The sequence below is a fragment of the Elgaria multicarinata genome, chromosome 2 (assembly GCF_023053635.1).
Source record: "Elgaria multicarinata webbii isolate HBS135686 ecotype San Diego chromosome 2, rElgMul1.1.pri, whole genome shotgun sequence".
Lineage (NCBI taxonomy): Eukaryota > Metazoa > Chordata > Lepidosauria > Squamata > Anguidae > Elgaria > Elgaria multicarinata.
In genome coordinates, this window is record NC_086172.1 from 31,228,372 (window position 1) to 31,255,000 (window position 26,629).

Genomic DNA, 26,629 nt, shown 5'->3' on the forward strand with positions numbered 1-26,629 from the left:
GGGGGTGAGGAGGCATGGCACTTCGTACCTCTGCAGCCGCAAATACAACTCTCCCCCCCCCTCCAAACGCAACACACACACATATTTACAACGCCTGCACATGCGTGGTGACCGCAGACAACTTCCACATGCCCGCGGTGTGCGCCTGGCTGGGACCTCATGCAAGGAGCGCGTGCCTGGCTCGTCGGTCTGCCAGAGCGTCGGGGCAGGGCAGGCGGCGAGGGAGCGGCAGGGTTAGCAGGGGATCACGCGAGCCCTCTTTCCCCACCTCCCTCCCCCCCCCCCCCAGAAGCGGCGCCGCCGCCGCCGTGTCTTGCCGCAGATCCGGCGGGGAGTTCTCGGCCAGGTGATTCAGGCGGGGCGGCGGGGAGGGGTGTTACCTGGAGAGAAGAAGTTGCCGACGCCCCACCCCACCCCCGTTTCTCTCTCTCACTCCCCCACCATCACCACTACACACACAGTCCATTCCAGGCGACGACTTCTGTCCCTCCCTCCCGCTCATTCTCGGCCTGCAGGATGATCCCCGTCCGCGTCCCCCGGGGTGGGGCTGGGAGCCGCTGCCGCCGCCGCCGCCTCCTCCCCGGCGTGCGCCTCGCGGAACGCGGAGCGAGCCGAGCATCAGCATCTCTCGCTCCAGCTGCTGCCGCTGCCGCCACCGCCGCCTCCTCCCTCCCAGGGACCTGCATCCCGCTCGTCCAATCAGGGGCGGCGCTGCCTGCGCCACGTGACCCCGGCGGGCTGAAGGGACCTGCTGCTTTCCCAACGCCAGAGGGATGCGGGCGGCAGAGCAGGAGAGGAGGCAGCGGCGGCGGCTTGGCGGCGAAGCGCCTTGACTCGCTTCTCCCCAGCCCAGCCCAGCCCGACCCCTTATGGCAGCGGCTGCTCCAGCCTCCTCTTTCTCCTCCTCCTCCTCCTCCTCCTCCTCCTCCTTGGCCATCCCTTCTGACGCTTCTCGGGCTGGGCCAGGCCCGTGGATGGGAATATCTCTGGCTCTGCTGAAACTCTCAAGATCGTCCCCGCCGCCACCATCATGCCAGGACTTGGGTGCTTCTTCCTAGCCTGCTGCTGGCTGGGGCCACCGGGATGCTAAGTCGCGCCCCCGCCTTTCACTCCACGTCTGCCCGAGACCGATCCGCTTTGGGGAGCCTTCCTCTTGCTGCTGCTGCAGAGTTGAGTTAAGAAGTCATGGTGTTGTGGGAATCCTCCCCAGCTCGGCAGTGCAGCAGCAGCAGCAGCAGCAGCAGCAGCAGCTGGACACTTTGCGATTGCTTTTGCTGGTTGCTCCTGCCGGTGATGTTACTCATCGTCGCCCGACCGGTGAAACTTGCAGCGTTCCCTACCTCCTTAAGTGACTGCCAAACGCCTACCGGCTGGAATTGCTCTGGTAAGCTTGTGGGGAGTGGGGGATGGAGAGCGAGAGCCGGAGAAAGAGATGTACAGCCGTGCCCATCCATTTCTAAAGGGAGGCATCTTTTAAAAGAGAGTGAAAGAGGGGAGGCCGGTGGGGTGGGGTTGAACCATCTCTGGTTTTGTTTGTTTGTTTGTTTAAAGCTCGCACAGAAGCGGGCTGGAAAATTACCGATCACATTGGATTCAAAAGAAATAAAAATCCTGCACAACGAGGGCAGAAAGTCTCTGTAGATCTTTTTTCTACTTCCGCCTGCCCCCCCCACCCCACCCACCCCCACACCTTTAATCGCTTCTGCTTGAGATTGGTTTTTTCGATGGTGATCTCGATAGACGTTATAGTCGGGACACAATTTGGCGTTATGGTCAGCTAACCGGCTAAGGGCGGATATTGTTGTTATTTGAAGTATTAAAAGTTAGAGCAGCAGCAGGAGAGAGAGAGAGAGAGAGAGAGAGAATGCAATAAATCAAGTTGTGACGGGCTAAGAAGTGCTGATACCTTGCAAAAAAAGAAAAAAAAGTGCAATGATGCTACTCAGGGTCTCCTTTCCAAGAACCAGCAAGTCTAGTATCAGGAAAGCTTCCACCCACCCTCAGAGACACCTGCCACTATTGTATGCATTTCCATTTCTTTAGGCATTTGGGGTGCCTAAACTTCCCGTCTCTCCCCCACTCTTTTTTCTTCTTCTTTTGCTCTTAACTTTAAAACAAATGCACTTTGTTCCTGGAGAAAATGGGTTGTGTGAACTGCCTAGAGAGCTTCGGCTATTGGGCGGTATAAAAATGTAATAAATAAATAAATAATCCCCAAATCGAGCTGGGTTCAAAGGGGCTCCTCAGGCTCTCCCCTCCTCCTCCTCTAGGCTGTCACTAAACAGGCTTCCTTCTCCCCTTCCCTTATTAATCTGGTCAGTTTCAGCCCCACTTGAAGTGATTCGCCAGGCGCAGTCCAAGTGAAATGCAGTAATTGAATAAGGAAGAGGCTGTGGAGGGTTATTGCCTCTCTCCATCAATTATCTTTTCCTATGATCAGCTTCTTCCTCAATAGGTTAATTGTAGTTCTGTCTGGAGTGTGTTTACCAATTGTGCACTGCTTCCCACACAATCTTGGACTGCAAACGCTTCTGGGAGTATCTTCTCTTCTAAGCTGAACCTCCACATTTTTTTATTTAAAGATACGTTGGGTTTACATCTATATCTATGCAGAGAGAGACAGAGACAGATTTCCAAATGCACCAGCAGGATTTTGATGCAGCCTGTCATTCACTAATAATACTGTGCAATGCTGTGCCTTTTTTTTTTAAGTATACTTCCTCACTCTATTAAAGGTGGGGGAACATATTATGCTGGATATAGACCAGAGCCTTCTATTTCCTCCTATTTACTGGTTTTGTTTTATTCAGTCAAATCTGAATGCAAAAAAACTACAGGGGAGCCAATACTTCACCATCTTTCAAGCCACAGGAACCTTTACAGCAAATATAGTATTTAGCCCAGCACTGTGGCTTTCTGATGTTAAAACTTAAAGCGTTTCTGAAATTGCCTAGGGTATGTAACAAGAATGCCATGCTTCAGTGCAGTATCTGTCTCCAGTACATAAGCTATTAGCATGAAGTTACTTTTGTTCTATGTGTGATGCTTTAATTTTTAATACACAGCCAAGATACAGCTGAGGACACAATGAGGATTATTAATAACATCAATATCCTGATGGATTTGGGAACCTCAGAATGGTTGTTTTGCCTAAGACCTTGCGACACACCCTCAGGATAGGATGGCAACTAGCTGAGGTCTGAAATTTGAGCTGGCATCCGTGAGCTGAATCTTCAGCCAGATCTGTTAGCCTGCCTGTCAAAACTGGAGGAAAGGAGCCGGGCTCTTTCCGCAGCTCTGTGAAGAACCTGGCACCCCTCCTATTAACCTGGAGGTGATCAATCTTCATTGGAATCAGACAGCCTATCACAAAAAGCACACCGCCTGTTTATCTTTATTATTAGGGAGCTTTGTTATGTCACTGCCTGGAGAAATTCCCATTTTAGACTTCAGACCAGAAGATCTGATGGGGAGAGGCAGAAAAACATGTTCTACAACCCAATGCTTGGTTTTGAGGAAACAGAATCTACTTTCATAGAAGAAAGGGGGAAAAAGAGGAGACAGGGAGAGTAACTGGGAATGCAAATTCCTTGGATAACAGGAGCAAGAACAAGTCAAAGTGGGAATGAGAAGCCAGACCTATCTAGATTGCATAATGCTCCTTTGACAAGGTTAGGTGAGCCACGTACATTAAAAATCAATTGCCCTGTATAATTTCCTTTGCCAGGCTGAAGCTGACAGCATTTTTCTCTTTACGTTTGAGGTTATGATGACAGAGAAAATGATCTCTTTCTCTGCGACACCAATACCTGTAAATTTGATGGGGAGTGCTTAAGAATCGGAGACACCGTGACTTGCGTCTGTCAGTTCAAGGTAAGGAGATTGATCTCTCATTCCTTAATTCACTAATGAGAATACAAATCAGGGATCTCCCTTTACAACCCATCACTTGGCAATTTATTTCTCTGCATGCAGAGAAGTCAGAGTGAAAGCCTGGCAGCGAGTCTAAAGAGCTTGCAGGACAGCCAACTGGTGTCAAGAAGATAGAAGATTCTCTGGGAAAACGAAGATGCTCTTCTTCCAAATGGGTCTTTAGGGTCTGCAGCTTCAGGTTTTGCATGCATGGCTTAACTGCTGTGGCCTTTTAAATTTAGGATTTCCTGTCCTTTCTAAATCTGTAGCCAGCCCTACAGATTCAGGAGGCCACTGATATAGTTGCAGGGGAGTTAATTTGTAAGGTTCTCATAGATTGACTTTACTTATCAAAGGCATACTAAGACAGTGTTCATTGTTTTTGAAACAATGCTGCTTCATTCCTTTAGGATTCCCAGCTAAATCCTAGTCCAAAATCCAAGAATGTTTAAATACTTCTTGAACTGATTGAGTTCCACTGACTTTAACAATACCGACCACATTTATTAATAACAAAAGTTCTATACATTTCACCTGGTGCCCTCTAGATGTTTCAGTCTGTAACTCCCATCAACTCCAGCAAAAATGAACATTAGTCAGGGATTATGGGAATTATAGTCCAAAACTTCTGGAGGGTACCAAGTTGCCTACCTATAATCAGACTGGATGTCATTAAAAGTATCAAGACAAATACGTACATCTGAATTGTGGTTGCTGTATATAACCGGTACTTGGAGGTAAACATTATTTGGAATGAAGTTGCAGTTTTTCCAATGGACCATATTTCCTCCATGTTTGTCTGCATAAGATTGTCTTGTACCCACATTCCCAACTAAATATAAGATAGCTTCTATCAAAGGCAATGGGATTTACATCCAAGTAATGATTTGGAGTTGAGATGCTAATGGAACATTAATGGAGGATAAATGGTATCCTGACTACCTCTCCACATACTGATTAAGAATTTATTTTATTCTGGTATTAAGTACAAGTACATTTGTTTAGGTGTTCAGATAACATCCTTACCTATTTTAACATGCACTGAACCTGTATTGTGGGGGGTGCTGTACACTTTAAAGTAGGTCCCTTATGGTAAACCTAGGCTTTCTCTTCTATAATTTCTCTCATATCTAGTTACATGAGAACCATCACAAGCAATTCACTGTTCAATATGTCACAGTATAGGCTCTGAAAGGTATGTTATAAGCTTTTAGCTGAATAAGTACTCCTTTAAGCATGTATGACATTTCATAACCAGTGGCTAATCAATCTTTAAATTAGACATTAGAATTACATAATCCTACTTACTAGAATCATTCTTACTAGAATCATTAGCAGATAACACTTATTTATATATCGCTGGAGCACATGCCATATTTAAGGGCATGTTCTTGTCAAAAGGCGAGGGGAACAAAAGCACTCTGTAGAACTCTAAACTAGAATCCTTAGTTACTTGGAAGTTGCTTCTTACACAATTGATTTAGTGCTCTGTCTTTGTGTCTCTGGCTGGTGGGTAAAGGCAGAAAATTCAGTGCCACCGGCAGTGAAAATAAAACAGGCACAGAGTACTCTGAGTTTCTTCTCATACAGCTTCAGTTTGGCTTTCACAATTGGTTTAAAGTTAGCGAACACAGGAGGACTTTCATAATGGCAAAGACCACAGAAGCTGTTCCCCAAAGGACAAAGGAGGTTGCTGTAAATATATACTGTAACTTGTCTCAGGTTTTCCATTACCTTCCAGATGTTTTAGATGATAATTCCCAGCATTGCTGACTATTGGCCATGCTGCCTGGGGCTGATGGGAGTTTGAGTCCAAAACATCTGGAGGGTACCAGATTGGGGAAGAGCCCTGTCTAGTCTCATTCCTAATTCTCATGCTAAACAGCAAATCCAAAAATATGCTAACAGCAAGAAAAAAAAGCCTCAGTAATCGAATATAAAATTATTATGCTAGAAAAGGGCCTTGATACAGTTCTGCAGGATCTAGTGGATATACTTGGGTGAGATCTGCAATGTCTGACACACACACACACACACACACACACACACACACACACAGAGTGCTGATTTTCTAACCAGAGAATCACTGGAACGCCAGCCTCCCTCAAAAGCCATGCCATCTGCCTTGGAATCCTTCCTCCTTAATCCTGAGTCTGGGGACATTGGCTGTCGTTACTCACTGATGAGGCAAAAACATGTTCCAGGTAGGTTTGCCAATTGGCCAGGGAAAGCTTGCTCCTGTGCTTGGAGAGGGAGGATTGATAGGCAGAAATCCGGAATGGAAGTTTTCCGTGGTACAGAGAAATGGGCATTGCTGCCCGCTCAAGCAGCTGGTATTAAAGGCAAAGCTACAAGGATGGGTTCAAAGGCTGACACAACCCTAGTTCCAGGACTCAACCCTGCTCTAGACAACAGATTGCAGGACTGAGCCCTGCAGAGTCTTGGCATCACTTTAGCCCTCTATGAATGCATGTTGGTAAATACTACTATTTAGCAAACCTTGTGATGAGCCATTTGTGTGTGTGGAGAGAAGTATTGCATATGCCAGGGAACTCTGTGTGTGTGAGTGATGCAGGAGGTGGAGTCAGGGCACCCAGTGATGGTGTGATGGGCAGGTTTCCCTCCCTGCAGTATTGATCCCAAGTACAGCGATCCCCTCCTCCCATATAAGAGAATGGAGAAAGTAAAGGGATACATATCGTTTGATAGGCCAGCTTTCCCCAACATGACACCCTCAAAATGTTTTGGACTACAACTCCCATCACTCTCATCCAGCAGGGCCATGGGTCAGGGAATTGTAGTCCAAAACATCTGGTTTGAGAAGGCCAGCTAGGGAATAAACATTTCCTTTTCCTGGTAATTCTAGTTTTTGGTAGGAGAGACAGGATTTCCCCCCACCAGTGCAAGGTCGTATTGACCTTGCATTTTTGGGTGTGACACAAAAGTATGATAGAGCCCTGGGATTTGGGGGGGGGGGTGTATGTGTGTGTGTCTGTGTGTGCCCATGTGTGATTTCTACAGCACTTCGCCTCTAGGCTATTCAATACGCTCTAAGACTGAGTGGAGAAAACAAGCTAAGGCATACAGAGAAATAAGATTAAAGTGGTATTGCTGCGATTTGCCCTCTGGATAATGTTGGGAGCACACTCTGTTCCACTCGAACCATGCTCACTCAGTGGGAATATAGGAAGCTTCCTTTTACTGAGTCGGACCCCTGGACAATCTAGCACAGTATTGTCGACACTGACTGGCAGCAGTGGCTGTCCAGGGTTTCAGTCAAGATTCCTTCCTAAGCCTTCCTGGAGATGCTGGGGTTTGAACCTGGGATCTCCTGCATGCCAAGCATGTGCTCTACCACTGAGCTACTACAGCAACTTTAAATTATTCCAGATCTGTTGTTCACACTGGTCAAGGCAGCATCACTATATATGCCCATGACTCAGGCAGTACTCCTGATACAGACCAACAACATCCCCCAAAGGCCGTGCTAACTTGTCCTGCATAAGATCTGTGCATGATAAGATGAAAATGCATGATTTAGATGGCAGCTAGGCCCAGCCACCCAATGCTGCTCAGAATGCTATTGCTGCAAACTGCAGACCACCATCACAGTTGGGTAAGCCCACCAAGGCCCACTGATGGAGGAGCCCACCAGGGGCCATTTTGCCCGGGACCCCCACAAACCATGAGCTGGCCTTGGTCCCCTTTTCACTACAGTGATGTGCAGCACAATCCTTTGCGTGATTACTCAGATATTAGTCCCTCTTATCCTGTGGGACTTGCTCCTGTCCTAAGTGCATTTAGGAGTGCAGCATAAGGTGTCACCTAGCTTTCCTTAAAGTCATTAACTTCCACAGCTTCATTGAAAATAGGGTAGGGTTATTAAACAACATGCTTTGGGTCATGCCTGCACATTCGTTGATTTAAGTCTTGCATGTGCAAACTCGGATGCGCACATTTTCAGATGGTTTCATCCAAACTGTCACTGGGCCAGATACACTTCAGTGTGCATTTTGCAGCCCAGTTAGAGTTAAAAAACACACCAAGCAACACAAAACGAAACTGCATACCAAGCTTTTCAGAGGGGATGCCTCGTCTATTTCCACTTGTATGAGGATGTTTTGACCGGGAGCACAGAAACCTCCCACTCTGTTTAAATGGATACTGATGTTTTTACGTTTTTGATGTTTTTTAAGTTTATATGCTTTCTAATGTTCACTATTTTTAACTTTTGTAAACCACCCAGAGAGCTTTGGCTATGGGGCAGTATATAAATGAAATAAATAAATAAACGTCTAAGGTCCTCCTCCAGATGCCTATTCAGAGGGAAGCTCGGAGAGTAGCGACAAGAGAGAGGGCCTTCTCTGTAGTGGCCCCTCAACTGTGGAACAATCTTCCTGACGAGGCCCGCTTGGCGCCGACATTGTCATCTTTTCAGCGCTAGGTCAAGACTTTTCTCTTCTCCCAGGCATTTAGTAATATGTAATGACCCTGGGGCTGTTTTTTGGCTCATCGTTTTTGAAGTTGTTATACTGGTTTTGAATGTATGTGTATTTTGCTTGTTTTTGTGGTTTATTAATCTTTGTATATAGTTTTTAAGTGTTTTTATCTTATGTGAACTGCCCAGAGAGCTTTGGCTATGGGGCGGTATAAAAATGCAATTATTATTATTATTATTAATAATAATAATAATAATAGTAATAATATTATGCTCTTTAATTGTGGGACTATTTTAGGGTGACAACGTGGCCTACATTACAGAGGACAGCCCTCTGTTTGAAAGATGTCATCTGTATGCAGGACTGTCTAGCAAACGTCCAGTTTAAAAATAAAGAATCATAAGAAACCACAGGGAAGGAGAGCTTAAACAGGCCTTGAAGTTTCCCACCTAGTCAGCAAACTGTACAGCAGGCCAATAGTTCACCTGGTCACAGACTCCCCCGTTATGGTGAGATGTATTGAATTTCTATTTAGATTCTAGTAATTCTTGATAAACTTGCATCTATCCGTATAAATTAGCATACACAATTTTTGTGCAAGACTGTGTCCTCGTTTGTCCTCTTTTTCGCAGTGTGTAACTGGCAACCCTAGATCATTGCTTTTGCTGTCAGCAGGTGGAGCCTGTTTTATTGAATTCTCAATCGATGGTTCCTTGAACTGTAACCAGAGTTCAAGGAGCTACAAACTGGGTGAAGAAGACCTCTAGATGAAATGTTAAAGAAAAAGGGGTGTGTGTTTAGCTTGCTTGCTTGCTAGCTGTGTAAAAGCCCAGGTATCTGTGTAGTTAATTTGGCCCTCACTGTGCTGCAAATGAGATGCATTGAATTGTTATAACTTTGAAGTAGTGAAGACGTTTATGGATTGAGATTCGGTAGTTTTCAAAAAGATGTACATTAATCCAGCCAGGTTAAGTTGTATGATTTGTGTAAATCTTCTAGCTGTCTCTCTTAACAGCAGTTTGAGGTGCAGCAATTCCCAGGAGATAATGCTCAGCTCCATGCCTTTAAAAGCTTCCCTTCCTGATTTCTGCATGTCAAACCTTTGTGAAAGGCATATGAGTAAGCCGGACTTATTTCCTGATCAGTTGGCAATTCTGTTTGGAGTCCTGGTTCAAATCTCCGCCCAGCTACAAAGTTCACTGAGTAGCTTTGAGCAAATCAGAATCTCTCAACCATACAGGGTTGTTGTGAAATAGATCTTAATTCTGTGGGAGAAGAGTGATGCATAAAATGAACTAAGATTGTCAACTGACCAGGAAAAAAAATAGCTGGGACTGATGTTAGCATCAGCACAATTTGTAGAAAACAGCAGAGAAAGTTGTTTCACAGCACAGAGATAAATGTTTCCATTTGCAGATGATCAAGCTGATGCCAAAAGCCCAGGAGCAAGGGTTAATTAAAAAGTTAGCAATCCTAAAATGAACTGTCTGGAATCAGTTTATATTGGTAGACAAAATGGAATTTGTTCCATTGATTTTAATGAACAAATAGAAATGGCTATCTTGTGAATTCCGGGATTTGTCTTTGATTCATGTTACCAGTGGCAGACCTAATTATTGGCCCAGAGGGTCCATACTTCAGGACTATCACTGAAATCAGATAGGTCATCCTTCCACAAGGATGTGGTGTAGTGATTAGAGTGTTGGACTGGGACTTGGGAGACCGGGGTTCAAATCCCCACTCAGCCATGAAGCTCACCGAGTGACTTTGGACCAGTCACTGACTCTTAATCTAACCTACCTCACAGGGTTGTTGAGAGGATACAAATGGAGAGAAGGAAGATTGTACACACCGCCTTGAGTTCCTTGCAGGAAAAAAGCCAGGACATAAATATAATAAATCAATCAATAAAATTGATATCAGCTGGGTTCATTAGGTCTAAACCCTGGAGAGGCAGAAATAAGGTAGAACAAACCTCTCCCAAATCCCCTATTGCTTCTAAGTTATTTTATTTATGTACTTATTTATTTAAAGTATCCTGCGTTACAGCCAAAAAGACTTCCAGAGCTCTTTGCAAACAATCATTTAGAGATGGTCCCTGCCCGCAGGCTTACAGTCTAAAAAGACAGAACAGGCAAGGAAACAGGGATGGGGAGGGAAGAGGAAAAAATGGTGAAGTATTTTGGCTTCCCCACTCATCTTCCTCTGTTACAGCCAGCTGAAACTGATAAGAATAAATATGGGAAAATAGAGTGTAGGGGGGTTGTCCAGAAATCCTTCCCCCTCCCTTCCCCTTCCAGGGATTCACCTTGATAGATGCTGACATCTGAAATTATAATAATAGTGGGCCAGGCATCAGAAACCATTCTTCCCTTCTCCATGAGCAGCCAGGAGTCGGTTTAACCTTGGCTATTGTGAAGGGAATGAGGATGGCAGGGGAGAAAATGAGGTCAGGGTGGAGGACTTTGGCCTGTCTGCCTGGGTACCTCCTTCCTCTTGGCCCCTGCTCTTCCCCTCACCCATTGCCAAATACTGTTTCCAGACTTGCATGAAACTAAATTTCTCCCCCATGGCTGCCTCTCAGTTTTCTCTCTGTTTAAATGGTGGCTCTTCATAACAAGACCTCCCTGCTTAACATGATGAATGCCGATCCAATAATTACTAATGCCTTTCCAAACATAGTGCCTCACAGATGTTTTGTACTACAACTCCCATCTTCTCTGGCCATTAGCCAAACTATCTGGGGCTGATGGGAGTTGTAGTCCAAAAAACATCTGGTGACGGCACCACATGGGGGGGGGGCTGAGCTGCTACATAATGACCTGTGCATGAAGTCTGTGACTGGTGCAGCATTTGCTGCTCAGGCGCATGTATTGGTGCTGTTACTGCTGGTACTTTGGCACAACCAGATTCATCCATTGACCTCTACACACATCCAGCACACTGGGTGTGTAACCTCCTCTATCCTTGGCGGGTGATTTGGCAGCCAGGAAAATTACGTTACTACAGCAGAAAGTTAATGTCTAGCGAAGGATTTGTGGCACCAGTTCAAGCCATAACATGGTCTCCAGATGTTGGAAACCAAGGACCATCTTTGCAATGCTGTCTAAATGCTTTTCAGAACTGGGGCGAGGAAAATGCAGTCCTTTGGACCTCCTCAGTCCTGGGATGTACAGACGGAAGACATTTTTAACAGGGCTATTTAAGGATCATATTCTTCGAGCTAAATAATGCGCCACATGGATGGCTCAGACTAAAGTCAGTTCCCGTCCATCTATATCTCCGCACGTACTTTCTGCATTCCATGTCGTTTGTCCCCATTGTTTCCAACATTCTCCCCACCACCATGGATATAGGAACCTGTCAACTGAGGATAACTCTTCATGCTTCTGATGCAATGAACTGTCATCCAAGAAGAGAGCTTCAGCTATGGGGGGGTGTTATAAAATGTAATAAATAAAATAAAATAAGTAAAAATAAGAAAGTGTATACCATAAAAATAAAAATAAAGTTAAGGTTGTATGTAATGATGTCATTCTGCTAGTGCAAAGCTCCAACTGCTTTCAGAATCCCCACTGATCCAATACGCTGATTCCATTTGTGCAAGGCATGGTGCAAGCTATGATGACTTAATTCAGCCAGGTGTTGCTTGGGTTAGTTGTGCTAGTTCATCTCCTAGTGGTTGTTCAACCACTAGTGAAACGAAGCCAACTCTTGTAATTTTTCTGCTAATGTATCATTGGTCTTTAAGGGGGTACAAGACTCTCTTTTGCTACCACAAACTAACATGGCTCTTCTTCTGAGTTTTCTGCCTCAATGACTTTGGAGAAATCAGTACATGGCATCATATAAATTAAACTCCTAGAGGTCTATCAGGCTGAGCCTACATCAGGGCCAGCCCAAGACATTTTGCTGCCTGAGCCTGTGGTGGCTCCAATTTCGGTGGGGCTGTGAAACCATCCTAGCTTTCAGTCTGAAACAGCCAGGAGCTATCCCAGGTGCTGAATCCTATCCTCAAGGTAGGGTCAGCACCTCAGATCATTCTTTTGGAGTGATCTGACTGGATCTGACTGAAACCCAGAATGGATTCACAGCCCCACCAAATTTGGAGCCACCAGCCTCCACTGGCCTGAGGTGAAAAAAACACAACACTCCAGTTTGTTTCTTCCCCACCATTCCGCATTCTGAAGCCGTGGTGCAGCTAGGGCTGTGCCTTGGGACCGAAGTCCTGGGCCCTGCAGCAAGGGGATGCATGACCACACAGAGAGTGGCAGGTGGTGGTGGCAGCAGCAAAGAGGCCCAGCGCCTGGGACAGCATGCACATACCACAGCTCACTAGCGTTGACTTTGTGCGTTGCAGCATCCTTCCTTTGTTCTTCTTTTTAAACATATTTTATAGGGAGTGTCCGGCCAGGCATGTTCATGATTACAGACGTTCATTCCATTATTATTATTATTATTATTATTATTATTATTATTATTATTATTTCTACCATTTACTCCAAGTAAATGTGTTTCCCACCAGGGCAGCAGAAGCAAACTCTGTCTTATTCCTGAAGCTGTGATGGTGCTAGGGTTTTAAAATGTAAATAATAATAATAATAATAATAATAATAATAATAATAATAATACACATGGTCAGAGTATTTCTTTCATTTAGGGGGGGAAGCAGCAGTTTGTCTTGGTTTGGTTTATGTTCTCACTCTCAAGCATATAGATGCAATTGTAAGGCAGGGAACAGCAGTCAGGGATAGGGGGACACAGAGCAGAGAAATCTAAGTTGTTTACTTCAAATATACAGCGATACAATGGGCATCTAAAGCCCCTTCCCCCTGGAAGTCCATTCAGTCTAGGCACCACTGTTCTGAAGCTAACCTGGCTAGCAGTTGAATTTTACTTCAGCACTAGTGATGGGGGAGTATCAGCAGGCCCTGTCCTCCAACACCGCACTGCTGCTTCCTGCCCCTCTGCATTACCTCACTTTGCCTGATAGTAGGGCCTGCTCTGGCCTGCATACTATCCAAAAGAGTTATTAAAAATATTCTTTGGGCTGACTGCAGTGGCTACGGTCAAAGCAGGTGTGGGTAACTTTAATTTGAATTGATATTTGGCTTTATTTTTTGATGCCTGCCCTTGGGAAGTAGCAGGGTAGAAACTGAAGTAACTGAATAAATAGTTGGGCTTTTTTAAAATGTTGCCTAAACATCGGAAGCTTATTGCTGCAGTAAGGAATGAACCACCGATGTTTGAAGCTCCATTGGCTCTTCCGTAGTTAAAGCACTTCTTCTCGGTCACACAGAGCAAGCTGCCTAATCATACCAAAGTGGCACGTAAAAATAAATAAATCCCGTTGACTTGAAAGGCAAATTCAGATCAGACTGTTTGGGATTTGCTTGAATGAGTTCCAATCCCTTCCAGGAAGGGCCTTCGTCCCAAGAAACTCATTTTTGCTATTTGGTGATTCGGCAAACAGATCGACCACCAGGCACCCACTGAGTCCGTACGGTAAGGGAGTTGTATTTCTCTGTAGAGCACTCATTACACATCTGCTTCAAAAAGAACAGACGCTAACTTCTTCTTCTGGTAGAGAACAGTCCTATGTGCTCGTTAGGGCATTAATTCTTAGTAGTCTTCCTTTCCTTTCAGACCTCCTTACCATCTGTAGGCTGGTTTATTGGTTCCAAAGGAAAGAAACAACGCTGGAGTCTGGCATAACATAAAGACTGTTGCTGAGGTGAAGATTATTTTAGCTAACTAAGGCCTGTAGAGCCCTGACAGCCTTTAAAACACACATACATGTACGCATGCACGCACGCACACACGCACACACCATTTTAGGAGGGGGAATTCAGACTGGGAACATGGAGGGAGGTGCTTAATGACTTTCTTGCCTGCCATTTCACTCCCCTGAAGGGAAGAGCAGGTGTGTGTGCGTGTGCATGTAAGTTTGCATGGCGAAATAGCAGGTGGAGAAATAGCACTCTTCCTGCCACTTCCTTGTTCAGAATGCTCCCCCTTTCAAAGCAATTTTTAGTTTTTATTTATAACATTCCTTCACTGCCCGATAGGTGAAGCTAAGAAGAAAGAGCTGTCAGGGTTTGTTTATTTATTTGACATGTACCTTTACCGACCTTCCCACCAAGAAAATGGTGTTCAAAGCAGCTAACAATTAGTTATCCTCTAACAAGCACTTATCTATCCTAGACCAGCTCAAGAACATTAATTTATTAACAGAGCAGTCTTATACATATCTCCTCAACAGTAAGCCCCTTTCAGTTTAATGTGACTAAAGCCTTAGCTAGACCTAAGGTTTATCCCTGGGTCGTCCCTGCCTGCTCCTGGGATATCCTGTGTGTCATTTACATGAACAGGGATGACCCCGGGACAAACCCGGGATAAACCTTGGGTCTAGCTAAGGCTTTAGTCCCAAGTAAGTGTGTATAGGATTGCACTATAAATTGCCTTAAGCAAGTTGCCATTCTGACCTGCCTCAGAGGGCTGTTATAATAACGATTGGAAGTGAAACACTAAATAAATGCTAAACAACATTATCAGCTACCTAAGCAGGTATAGGTATAGGCAGAAGCCCACTTTCAAACATGGCAAGTAAGAAATGCAGATATTATTTCAAACATTTTTGAGCCCACCTCTCCCAGCCTACAAAATCATAACATCTCAATTCCCCCTGCCCTAATAAAGCATTGAGGCCTGCAGAGAAAATAACAGTGTAATTTTTAATGGCTACCTTTCCTTCTTCAACAAGCAAGTCCCTGCAAGAAATTTATGTATTTATCTTCCAAAAAGATAGCAGAAAGGGGTTTGGATCAACCTCATCTTTCCCTAGACTTGGAAAACCTTTCAGCTACAGGGTTAGTGTTTCAGAATCTCCTTGAAGACCTTAATAGATGGATTGTGGGGGGGAGGAGAAGGTGCTTATAGAGAGAGGTACCTGTGTTGGAGCAATCTGTCACATTGTTTCAAGTCATACTCTGTATCTCAGTTCAGAAAGACTAAGGAATAGACCAGAATGATGATATTCCTTGGCTACTGTCAGTACTCAGTTTCTATCACCACAGAATAAGGTGGACTTGGTGTCCTCATTTATAGAGGACAGTCCTCTAATGGAAGGTGACCTCTGTTTGAAGTTGTGTCTAGTCCAAGTTTGGTTTAAAGTAAAAAAAACCCATAAAGAAATCAAGCAGGGGCTTTGAAAGTGTCCATCAGTTGTTAGGACATGGAAGAGATATGATTTAAATCCATCTCCCCAACTTGGTGACCTCTAGATTTCAACATCCATCAGCTCCAGCCAGTTTGACCAATAGTCGTGAATGCTGGGAGTTGTGGTCCAAATCATCTGGCGTGCACGAGTTTGCAGAAGACTAATTTAAAGGGAAGGGGAAAGGGAGTTTAGATGAGAGGGAAAGAATACAAAAATTCTGAAGAGTCAGATTGGACTGTAGTCTATGCCAAGCTTTTTCTGACTTTAGGAGGAATAGCTTGGCTTATTTCCAAGACAATTCAATTCAGACTGGGGGGAGCTTACTCATCACTAATGATAGGCCAATAAACCTTGTAATCTCCTTTAGTCAATGCTGTATGCAGTCACAAGCATGCATGGGTACGAAAAGACTAGGCTAGTGGCAGATCTAAAGAAATAAATCCAGATATATCTATGCGCTCTGTGTGTGCATGCACATAACAATATATTACTGTGCCCTTTGGTTTCAGATTCAGGAATATGGCAAAGTGAAAAGCTTGATATGTAGGTTTTAATGCAAAATATATTTGTAGTAAAGCCAGTCAAGGCTGCAAAATCTCAGATAAAAATATAAATAAATCTGAACCTAGATGCAACCTGAGGGTTGGTGTCCAACATTTTTGTGGGTCTGGGGGTGGAACCTATAATTTTGGTCCATCCAGGTATAAAGCCCACTGCAAAAGTTAAATAAATGAATGTACAGGGGAAATGGTTTTGTCCCTTTGGTTTTTTGTCAACTCTACTGGGGTTTTTTTAAAAAAAAAATATCCTGCCACATTTGTTATTTTCTGGTCAATTAGCAATCTTAAATCAAAGTCCCCCACCCTTGACAGGGATGCTGTGGAATGGAATTAAGGGAAATCCGTATAAAAGGCGATGTAGCCAGAAGGACTTCTGTTCTCATTGATCGAATATGTAATGTTAGCATCTTGCATCTGTTAAAATAACCAGCACTGATGAGCAATACGTTCAGAAATCAAGCTTCGTTTGAGCTGTTTACCATTTTTCATGGCCTTATAGAAGGGCATGGAATTTTTTACCAGAACTCAATGTACTGAGTACTAAATCCACATCCAAAATGAACGGCTGGTTCGTGAGGAAATGTGGCAGCCCTAGAGTCCAGCAGCTCCCAGGCCTAGAGAGATTATTTCTATTATTTCTGACACTCTAAGCGTCGCCATGCCATTGGTGTAAAGAAGCAGAGTCCAAGGCCTCCGTGCCAAGATATTTCAGATATAAAGACTACTATGACAACTTAATAATCACCATTTGCCATCTTCCCTCCTCATGCTTTTCTTGCTTTAACTGATGATATTTTTATCAGCCATAGTGGCAGACTGGCAACACAACAAAGATCAACTTAAACTTTTAGGCCTCGGATAAATGGGTTATTTCTCCAAGGCTGCAAAAGATTAAGGCTCTGAGCAGGTTGTAAGATAGCGTAAGAATTGAGCCAAGACATTTTGATGCCTCAAATGCAAAATCCCAATGGTGCCACTGCCTTACGTACTAATTGACTTGGGGTGCTATCTGTCTACCAGGAGATTCTCCTGTATAAGCCTCATTAAAATGCATGTGAATTTAGGACGGACAGGCCAGATTAGGATGGTGAGTTTACAGGTGGCAGTCCTCTATTTGAAGGGCTGTCCAGTCCAAGTCCAGCTTAAAGGTAAAGAAGAAGAATCACAGGGAAGAGCTGGGCCTTGAAGTTGCCCATCAACAGCACCTGGACAGTAGACTGGTCAAGCACCACAAGTCATCTGTTCACAGTCTTCCCCAACATGGTGAGATGTATTGTGTTTCTATTTAAATTATAGTTATTTCTAAATTTGAATCTATCTGTATTAGTTTATGTTAATTTTATGCAAATTAGTGTGCTCTTCTGTCCTGGCCACCCAACATGCATTATGGTGCTTTTGTGTAGTTCCCATTCATTCGAGTGGAACTTGTGCTTGAGAACTTGTGCATTGAGCAGGGGGTTGGACTCGATGGCCTTGTAGGCCCCTTCCAACTCTGCTATTCTATGATTCTATGACTCCTAGCAGATCATCAGTTAGTGTGTAAGTCAGCAGTACCATTTGGATTTTGCCTTTCTGTCTCCTTGTAGAATGGCTGCCTCCTTATAAGATTATCTTCACTGCTTCTGGAAAGTATGGAACCCAGGCAGCATTTAGCTTGGGCTTCCCCCCTCCTCTTTATTAAATTTCTACACCATCACATAGCCAAGGCTCTCTGAGAAGTTTACCAAGATTAAGACCAGCTCCTTTCCAAACAACATGGAAGTACCATCAGTGATGTCCTCAAAGTTCATAACTACCTGTTTCAGAATATAAATATGCCTTGATCATCATATTTTGACTTATTCTAAATTGAGCATCAATTCGCTCAGAAGGTCCTGTCTGTGTGGGAATGTAAAATGAGATTTTGCACAATCAGTGGACAACAGACCTGGTAGCCCAAACAACCTGCTTGGAAGCACTCAGGCAAACTTGGAAGCTGTAGTTTGGAGAGGATGCTGAAAAAGACATCTGAAGGCTTCCATCCACACAGGCCAAACTATGGTCCCTCAATGAGAGAGAATGGCCGTTGAATCTGTTTAAATTCTGTACCGTAGAGATTTCCATGTTAGCAAAAACTTGGACAATTATCACTGAGGCCTCATCTACACCTAGAGGCCTTCCGGGGTGGCAGGGGAAGGATCTCGGGCTTAACTGCTTCTGGGATCATACCCCTTTGTCTAAACGTCATCCCGTCATCCCAGAACTGAAGAGGGACATTCCTGGAGTGGCTTTTTTGGGGGGCGGGGAGAAGGTCATGCAATTGCGCAATTATGGAGCTCCAATCCAGCACCTCAGTGAGTTTTTTTTAAAAAAAATGATAATATTGGAACAATTTGGTGCTGGAAAATGCAGACAGACATCCTGGGGCTGGCGAAAATGCTGCTCCCCCACCCTAATGGGCATGGAGCCCGCCCACCCCCGCACAGCTCTGTACTTGTTCAAAGAGCCCTGCTGGACACAGGGAGGAGGGAGGACCTGGGAGCCCACACCACACTGCCCATAGTCCTCAGGGTTGTTGCGAGACTGCAGGAAACATTGGGGAAACCCTGGTCCCAGTTATCCCAGGACAATTGATAGGACGTCCCTGGTTTTGTTAAGGATTTCCTCTTGATCATACAACGTGAATGGAGAGAGTGGCAGCCATCAATATGTTTAGATCCAGCCAATGTGTAGTCTGTTCCTTCATTACTTAAGGCGGCCCCACTTCCTTAACCTTCATCTCTTCTGAAATGGGGGCCAAACTACAAGTTACAACAAATTCCATTGCCACAAGGTATGAATGTAATGTGTATTGCTAATAAGAATTCTTTGTATATCATAGAGAGCTATTCGTAACAACCTGTGTATGCTAACTCTAAGTGATTAGTAATAGATGTGATTAGTTCTCTGTGCATTGTGAGATTCTTGGAAATGAGACAAGAACATCTGTTGCTGAAAGGGGTTTGTCCATATAGCCACTGTTTACTCTCTTGTTCAAGTGAATCACAGACACATTTGTTCAAAGAAGAGAAATCAGCTAGTTGGATGGAGTGGGAACGGCTTTCCCATCTCACTATGATTCTTTCCTGTTTTGTTTTGTTTTTTAATTTTAACTAAAAGCAAGGTTGGCCCAAGACATTTGTTACCAGAATCTAAGCACAAGATGATTCAATGTAGAGAAGCTGACCAGAGTAGCAGTTAATCTTACTTCAACACTTTAGCAATGGAACAACCCACCCTGAAGGCAGCAGGCTAGCTTAGAGGACACAGGACAGCCACACACAGCTCTGTCCTCCGACACTTGCTGCCCACCCCCAAGATCTGCTACCTGAGGCTGCCGCCTCACCCTTCCTAATTGTAAGGCCAGCCTGTTTAGCCAATGGAAGAGTGTTATTTGGTTCCAGTTGTTGTTCAGCTCAAATCTCTCTCTCTCTCTCTCTCACACACACACACACACACACACACACACCCCTACCTTTATTACCTGCAGGGGAAAACGTGAAAAAAGCAGCTTGGAGAAGATGATTTTGAACTATAAAAATAACTGGCGAGGAAAAGGGTGAAGTGGTCTCTGCTTCCTGTTCTCCCTTATTCAGGCTCACAGCCTGCCTAGGTTGATTTGTTTTTTTAAAAACAAAACAAAACAGTACACATGGAAGAAAGGATCACTGAACTTTTCATAATATATACTTTGCTTTAAACTGCAGGCCCAATACAAGATGTAGGTTTATTTATGGCAACTTTTATGCACCATGTAGCATTCCCAATGCTAATCTGAATGTTAACTGAAACCTGCAGGGGAAAACGTGAAAAAAGCAGCTTGGAGAAGATGATTTTGAACTATAAAAATAACTGGCGAGGAAAAGGGTGAAGTGGTCTCTGCTTCCTGTTCTCCCTTATTCAGGCTCACAGCCTGCCTAGGTTGATTTGTTTTTTTAAAAACAAAACAAAACAGTACACATGGAAGAAAGGATCACTGAACTTTTCATAATATATACTTTGCTTTAAACTGCAGGCCCAATACAAGATGTAGGTTTATTTATGGCAACTTTTATGCACCATGTAGCATTCCCAATGCTAATCTGAATGTTAACTGAAACTTTTCAGCCTGGATTTGTCAGGGAAGTGAAAAGGGAATAAACACCTCTACCCCTACCTCGCTTGGCTAGCCTTTTCAGTGTGAACACAAATTTTGTGGTGGCAAAGATCTCCCAGCTAGGGGCTGTCATCCCCCCCACACACACACACACACAATCCCCATGGAAATGACACTGTATCAATGTACCATCGTTCCCAGGGAGTGTATGGGAAATAAAAATGGTGGTCCACCAGCTGCCAGAAAGAGCTCCCATTTTGCCCCCATCCCCCTGAAAATGACTGAAATGCCCCCTCTCCCCCTTTTGACACCCATGACTTGGGTGGCAAATATGTGGGGGGGGAATATTTTGTGTCAGCTGTAAACATTCCCAATATGGGTTTGGGTGGATCATTCACAAAGACAGAAGTATATCTCTCTACAAACTTCACCACACTCTTTCAGTCAGGCTGCTGTTAGGAAATGATTGTTTATTTCCACCACCCCCTGCATATTTCACAGCTGGCCTCTGCTCCAAGCTATTCTGTTTCCCTCTGCCTGAGGATGTGTTTGGTAGAAGTATTGTTCTTCATCAAGGACAAAAAGTTACTGCATATAAAGAATACTATCAACACACTTCTATTGCATCATACCTAAAGTAGCAACACGGCAGGTGAGGAAGAGGCAGGCATTGTTACCTCTAATTTCAAACAAGAGGCTTTGGGGGGTGCAATCTGCCTCTTTCATGACAGGCTATGAATTCTGTCAATGTTGTGTGGTGTAACTTCAGCTGCAGGGGTCTGCTATGGATCAGATCTTGAGCAAGGATCAGGTTGTTTAGTGAAGCAAGACAGATAGAGGTTAGCACCACAGAAAGCTTGCAATGGAGCTGGAAGCCAGACTAAATTGTTTGAATGTTGCTCCAACAAGGAGCAGAGCAAGACTGGGGTTTAAATAAGAGTTTGGCTGCCCTTAGGCTGATTGGCCTCACCTCCATACTGACTGAGGTTCTGTCTATTAAAGGATCCTGACCTGTTTTAGCAAACTCATGCTGCAACAATGTGGGATTGTGGCATGCTAGTTTCCCCATGGCTAGAGTCCTCAGAGTCTGAGGATGGTAATGTGACTTCCTCTGGACATGGTGGAGCTGCTCCTGGGGTCTTTCGAAAGGACTGGGTCCTGGGGAGATGGAATCTTCATGAGACCTTCCTGTAGGCAAGTCCTCTTCCCTGAACCGTTAACACTGGAGACTCTTTTTCTGATGACAAGGTGTTGGGATCCACTGAGGATGCAAGTTCATGGTCCATGACACCACCTTAATTTATATTTCTGGAGAACTTGTACTTGATTGCAAATGGCAGGCAGCAGTGGACGATGGCCTTCTACTTATGAACAAGTGGCATGTTCTTGATAGATTGTGCCTCTTCTACTTATCCACATGAATAGTCTCAGGCAGGGCGGTTGGGATTGATTTCTGATTGAAATTTGGTCCTCTGTGCTTGAACAAATGAAATCCCTACCGATTGTGTTAATTGTGTTGGCAAATTCTGCCAATTTACCCTCCATCCCCTGTTGGAATCTTTGCTTAGCCTCTGGATGAAGTCTGGCACCTCCACTTTCAAACACACTTCAGTTTTGCAATGAATTCATTAAAATGGGATACAGGCAACTGGCTCTTAAGTCTTCCTAGTGGATGGATGAATGGCAGGTTTTGAAACTGTGTTCCAGTGAGCCCTGGAGTAGGAATGTATAAGAAATTCATTTTGGCTAATTTTTAATCCGGATTTACCCAGTTCGTACTTTTTGGAATGAAGATGGACTCAGACACAATCTACAATCGAAGTCTGTACATCTCCGAGCTTGCAATGCGATTCGCGGACTGAAAAAGCCACATTGGACAGTATGGGTACATTTGAAAAATGCCCATGAAAAGACACATACTTTTGAAAAATGTGCACAAATATGTTTTAATCAATGGGAGAAGAATGTGTTCGTTTCAAAAATGCGCACAATTGTTGTGTACATTTGGGGGGGAAATACACTTGGAAATACAAACGGATATTCATGCGAAAGAGAAAAAACAAAGTTCACAATCTGATATGGACTTGAGTTGGAACAAGCTTCAAGATGGAATTCAGAGAACTTCTATGAGCTTGAGTTTTGATGATTTGCACATCCCTACCTGGAGGGGTTCTTGGAAGCTTCTGAGGGGCTTCACAATGAGAAAATTAGTAACAGTTGCCAAACTTCCCATACGGATAGCTTGTCCATCATTTCTCTACCTCTCCAAGTGTTACCATGTTCTTAATTCAGACACGGCCATGGTGTGGTCCAACAGGAGTCACCAATGCCAACCCATGAACTAAGGAATTCTCTCTCAAACATGCCCCAGAATCCTTTGCAATGCTCTGAGTTTCCATGGTAGATATTACATTTATTTATTTGTTACATTTATATCCCACCTTTCCTCCAAGATGCTCAAGGCAGTGTACCTGCTTCTCTTCCTCCTACCCCCCCCCCATTTTATCCCCACAGCAATCCTGTAAGGTAGGTTAGGCTGAGAGATAGTGAGTGTCACAAGGTGAACTCAATGGCTAGGATTTGAACCTGGGTCTCCCCAGTCCTGGTCCAACACCACACCATGCTGGCTCTCAAGAGTGTTCCAGCAGACAAATCAACATTCTGGCTTAGCCAGAAAGAGACATCTGAGAGTTTTGGTTTAGTTTGTAGAAGAGAATATGGGAGGAGTGATCGCAAAAATCAGAGAGTAGGCCAATGAGTCTGAATAATATAGCAGACATTATAGCATATGGAAGATGTTTCATCTCTTGGCCAAGCCGAAATGTCATTTTGCTCAAGTAATAATAATTTTCCAGGCCTCGTCCCTCTGTGGAACCTCCAATCAAGATAACCTTTCCAACTGTCTACTTGTTAATCAGCATCGTAATCATTCCTATTTGAGGCATGTTTGAAGTTTGTCATTTTCGTAGATCTCAATTTTATCTGGTGTGTGTGTGTGTCATGTGCATTAGCATATCATGAGACATTTTAATATAGAACAGCTAATTGGCAGGGTGACTTCTATTTCATTTTTTTTTAACCGGGTTTTAAACAGAGGTGATCATTTGTAAATAATAATCTTGATCATTACATTTGTTCTAATTAAACAATGAGGCATATCAGGAGTACAGTAATCATGAGATAATCACATCCCTGGCATAATTATCAGGTACAGGGCACAGCCAAGTATCTCTCTAATGCCGCAGAGTGTGATTATCCTGTGATAACTACACCCGGTAGGTTGCCTAATTTTCATTACAAAATGGAATTATTTTTATTAAAATGAACAAGGGGTGGTAGTGGGGGGAAGCTGCCCTTTCTTCTGATGGAAGAAGACAAGACTGATGGCTTGCAATGCTTAGCAGGAATTTCAGGTGGGCTGATAAAGTGTGGATTAATCATGGACTGCAGGTGCTCTGTTGTTCTCATCCACGTGGCTTTGCCATGATATGAATAGCGACCGACTTAATATGTCTGGCTCTGTGTGAAGCTAAAAAAAAAAGAGGGTCAGATCAGCAGCACTGAATAGCAGCGCTGCATACAAGAACAGCTGGGAGTTTAAGCCTAGATTGGAATAGAGAATTGGAGGGCCCTATCTTGCCTAACCAATGGATGGTTGCTGTAGCACCTGTAACAGAAGCTTAAAGGATCTCAGGTTAAAAAAAAAATGTTTCTGGTCTGTTGGACACCACAAAACCTTTTCAATAAAGGTTTGTCTAACTTGCATAACTGTTGGAAATGTAATGCATCTAATGCTTCTTTAACTCATACGTTTTGAGTTGCCCCTTTTGGGGAGGAGGTTATAATAAGGATGAACTTTGTACTGAAACTATCTATAATATGGAATAATGTGCATCTGCTCCTAAATTACCTACCGGCTTCTTGGAAGTTAAGACATGGTCAGTGCAGATGGAGCTTCAGAGCCCTTATGACAGCCAAAAGACTTATCCTATCACATTGGAAGGACAAATTCACACTTCCCATAATGCAATGGATTGAGGACCTAATAACATTATCATCTTTGGAATGAGTGTTATATAGACGCAACTTGCAAGTGGATAAACATATGGATATCTGGTCTGCTTTTCCTGAAACCTTTGTGTAACACTCTCCCTTTTTTTTTTAACAGTATATATGATGGGAAATGATGATAATTTTATATATACAATGTACTCCCCCCCCCCCATTTTCATGATGTATTTTCTGTTGATATTCACAATAAAAAGGGCAAAAGGGGGGATGTTAAAAAAAAATACAGCTGGGATAAAATATTTTTGAGGGCGTCAAAGTTTTTATTATGTGTATGTTTTTAGACCTTTTCAGTGCTGCTCTCATTTACTCTGGTTTTTTTTTACTTTTATTCCGTTTTAAATTTTTAAAGGTTTTATATCACGTATTATCATGTTGCATTTTATAGATTTGATTTTTGTGAACTGCACAGAGAGCTTTGGCAACTAGTGAGCAAAATAGACATGTAAGTAATAAACAAATAGACATGAAAAAGCAAATAAATCAATAAATAAGTAGGTTTGGGGAGAATGAGACTGACTCACAGTTTTGCATCGTTGTTATTTAGCAAGTATTTACCATCTGGAGCCTGGGCATAAAGGGGAACTTTACACACCATTGTATCATGTGTTTTTTTATTATTATTTACTAACGGCACTGTTGCTTTCTTTCTCTTTGGCTCATTAGTGTAACAGCGACTATGTGCCTGTGTGTGGCTCCAATGGCGATACCTATCAGAACGAATGCTACTTGAGACAAGCTGCCTGCAAGCAGCAAAGTGAAATCCTTGTGGCGTCTGAAGGATCCTGTGCCACCGGTAGGTGCAGCAGACTCCATGTGGGATATTATCTAGAACTTTGTCTAAAACCAAACCTAAGAGTCTGTGTGTATTCTGTGCATTTGTTTGCATGGCTGCTAGATTCATCCCAAATCAATAACTGAAAGCTAGGCGGCTGTGTTGCAGCCACTACCGGGGTCTTCCCCCCCCCTTCTTTTTTCCCCTTTTGCTTTGGCATAATGTTTCAGCACTTGGGAGAACTGGTGAGGTTTCCCAAAGCATTTGTTTTATTTATTCTGCAATGTTTTGCCCTTCGTGCGTTGTTACAAACCACAGTGCCCTACTTAAACTAGGCAAGCCATGGACCACTAAAGGGTTAACAGTCTGTTCTTGGCCACTTTGGCATCTTGACCAATGGGGAAGAAGGGGAGTGGGCCAGTTTGGGGGCAAACCTATCCAAGATGTTTTGGCATCTGAATGGCACCTTCCCCCCAGGAGTGAATAAATAAATTGCACTGGCTGCCAATAGGTTTCTGGTCAGAATTCAAGGTGTTGGTAATGATGGTTAAAGTAGGGTGACCATATGAAAAGGAGGACAGGGCTCCTGTATCTTTAACAGTTGTATAGGGAATTTCAGCAGGTGTCATTTGTATATATGGAGAACCTGGTGAAATTCCCTCTTCATCACAACAGTTAAAGCTGCAGGTGCCTTGCCCTCTTTTAAATCTGGTCACTCTAGTATAGCTCCTGCACTTTTAACTGCTGTGATGAAGAGGGAATTTTACCAGGTTCTCCATATATACAAATGACACCTGCTGTAATTTCCTTGTCTATACAACTGTAAAAGATACAGGAGCCCTGTCCTCCTTTTCATATGGTCACCCTAGTTAAAGCCCTAAACAGCTTGGGACCTCGATACTTGAGGGAGCGCCTCTCCCTATATCTGCCAGACCAAGACCTGAGATCTGTCAGATAAGCCCTTCTCCATGCCCCACAAAAGTGAGATATACACTATGGTGAGACATGGGAGAGGGCTTTCTCTGTTGTGGCACCCCAGCTGTGGAATGCCCTCCCCCTGGAGGGACTGACTGGCACCAGCACTGGCTTTATTTCAGTGCCAGGTTAAGACATGTATTTTATCGTTTATTGTTATTCCCTGCCTCATTCAAAATGGAGAGGCGGGTAAGAAATTATTATTATTATTATTATTATTATTATTATTATTATTATTGCTTTTAAAGAAAGCCTTTGATGACTGAATCCACCAGCCTGCGCACTGTCTTGTTTTAATTGGCTTTTACTGTTTTAAAATTTCATATTGGTTTTAACATATTAATGGTTTAATTTGTTTTAGAATTGTATATTGTTCTATTTCATATCATGATTTTATCTGTATGCTGCACTGAGATCCTTGTGATATGGGTGGGATATAAATATTTAAATAAATTAAATAAAGGCAAATCACAGGCCTTTCAGGCCATCTATAGGGTCTTTTCGTTTACATTGTGTATGAAATGTGTGTGGGAGCTCCTTCCCCTGCCCCCAAATGGATGGTGGGAA

At 43.7% G+C, this 26,629-nt stretch overlaps 1 protein-coding gene across 1 annotated transcript in view; it reads left to right on the forward strand.

The window, feature by feature from the left end:
* The first annotated feature begins 1,185 nt into the window (after nt 1-1,185).
* The window catches only part of TMEFF2 (transmembrane protein with EGF like and two follistatin like domains 2), a 260,772-nt gene continuing 235,328 nt past the window's right edge, over nt 1,186-26,629 (forward strand). Inside the window, exons 1-3 of the mRNA XM_063118296.1 lie at nt 1,186-1,384; nt 3,764-3,873; nt 24,979-25,108. Coding sequence (XP_062974366.1) covers nt 1,186-1,384; nt 3,764-3,873; nt 24,979-25,108 — 439 coding nt within the window. The remainder of the gene's footprint in view (nt 1,385-3,763; nt 3,874-24,978; nt 25,109-26,629) is intronic.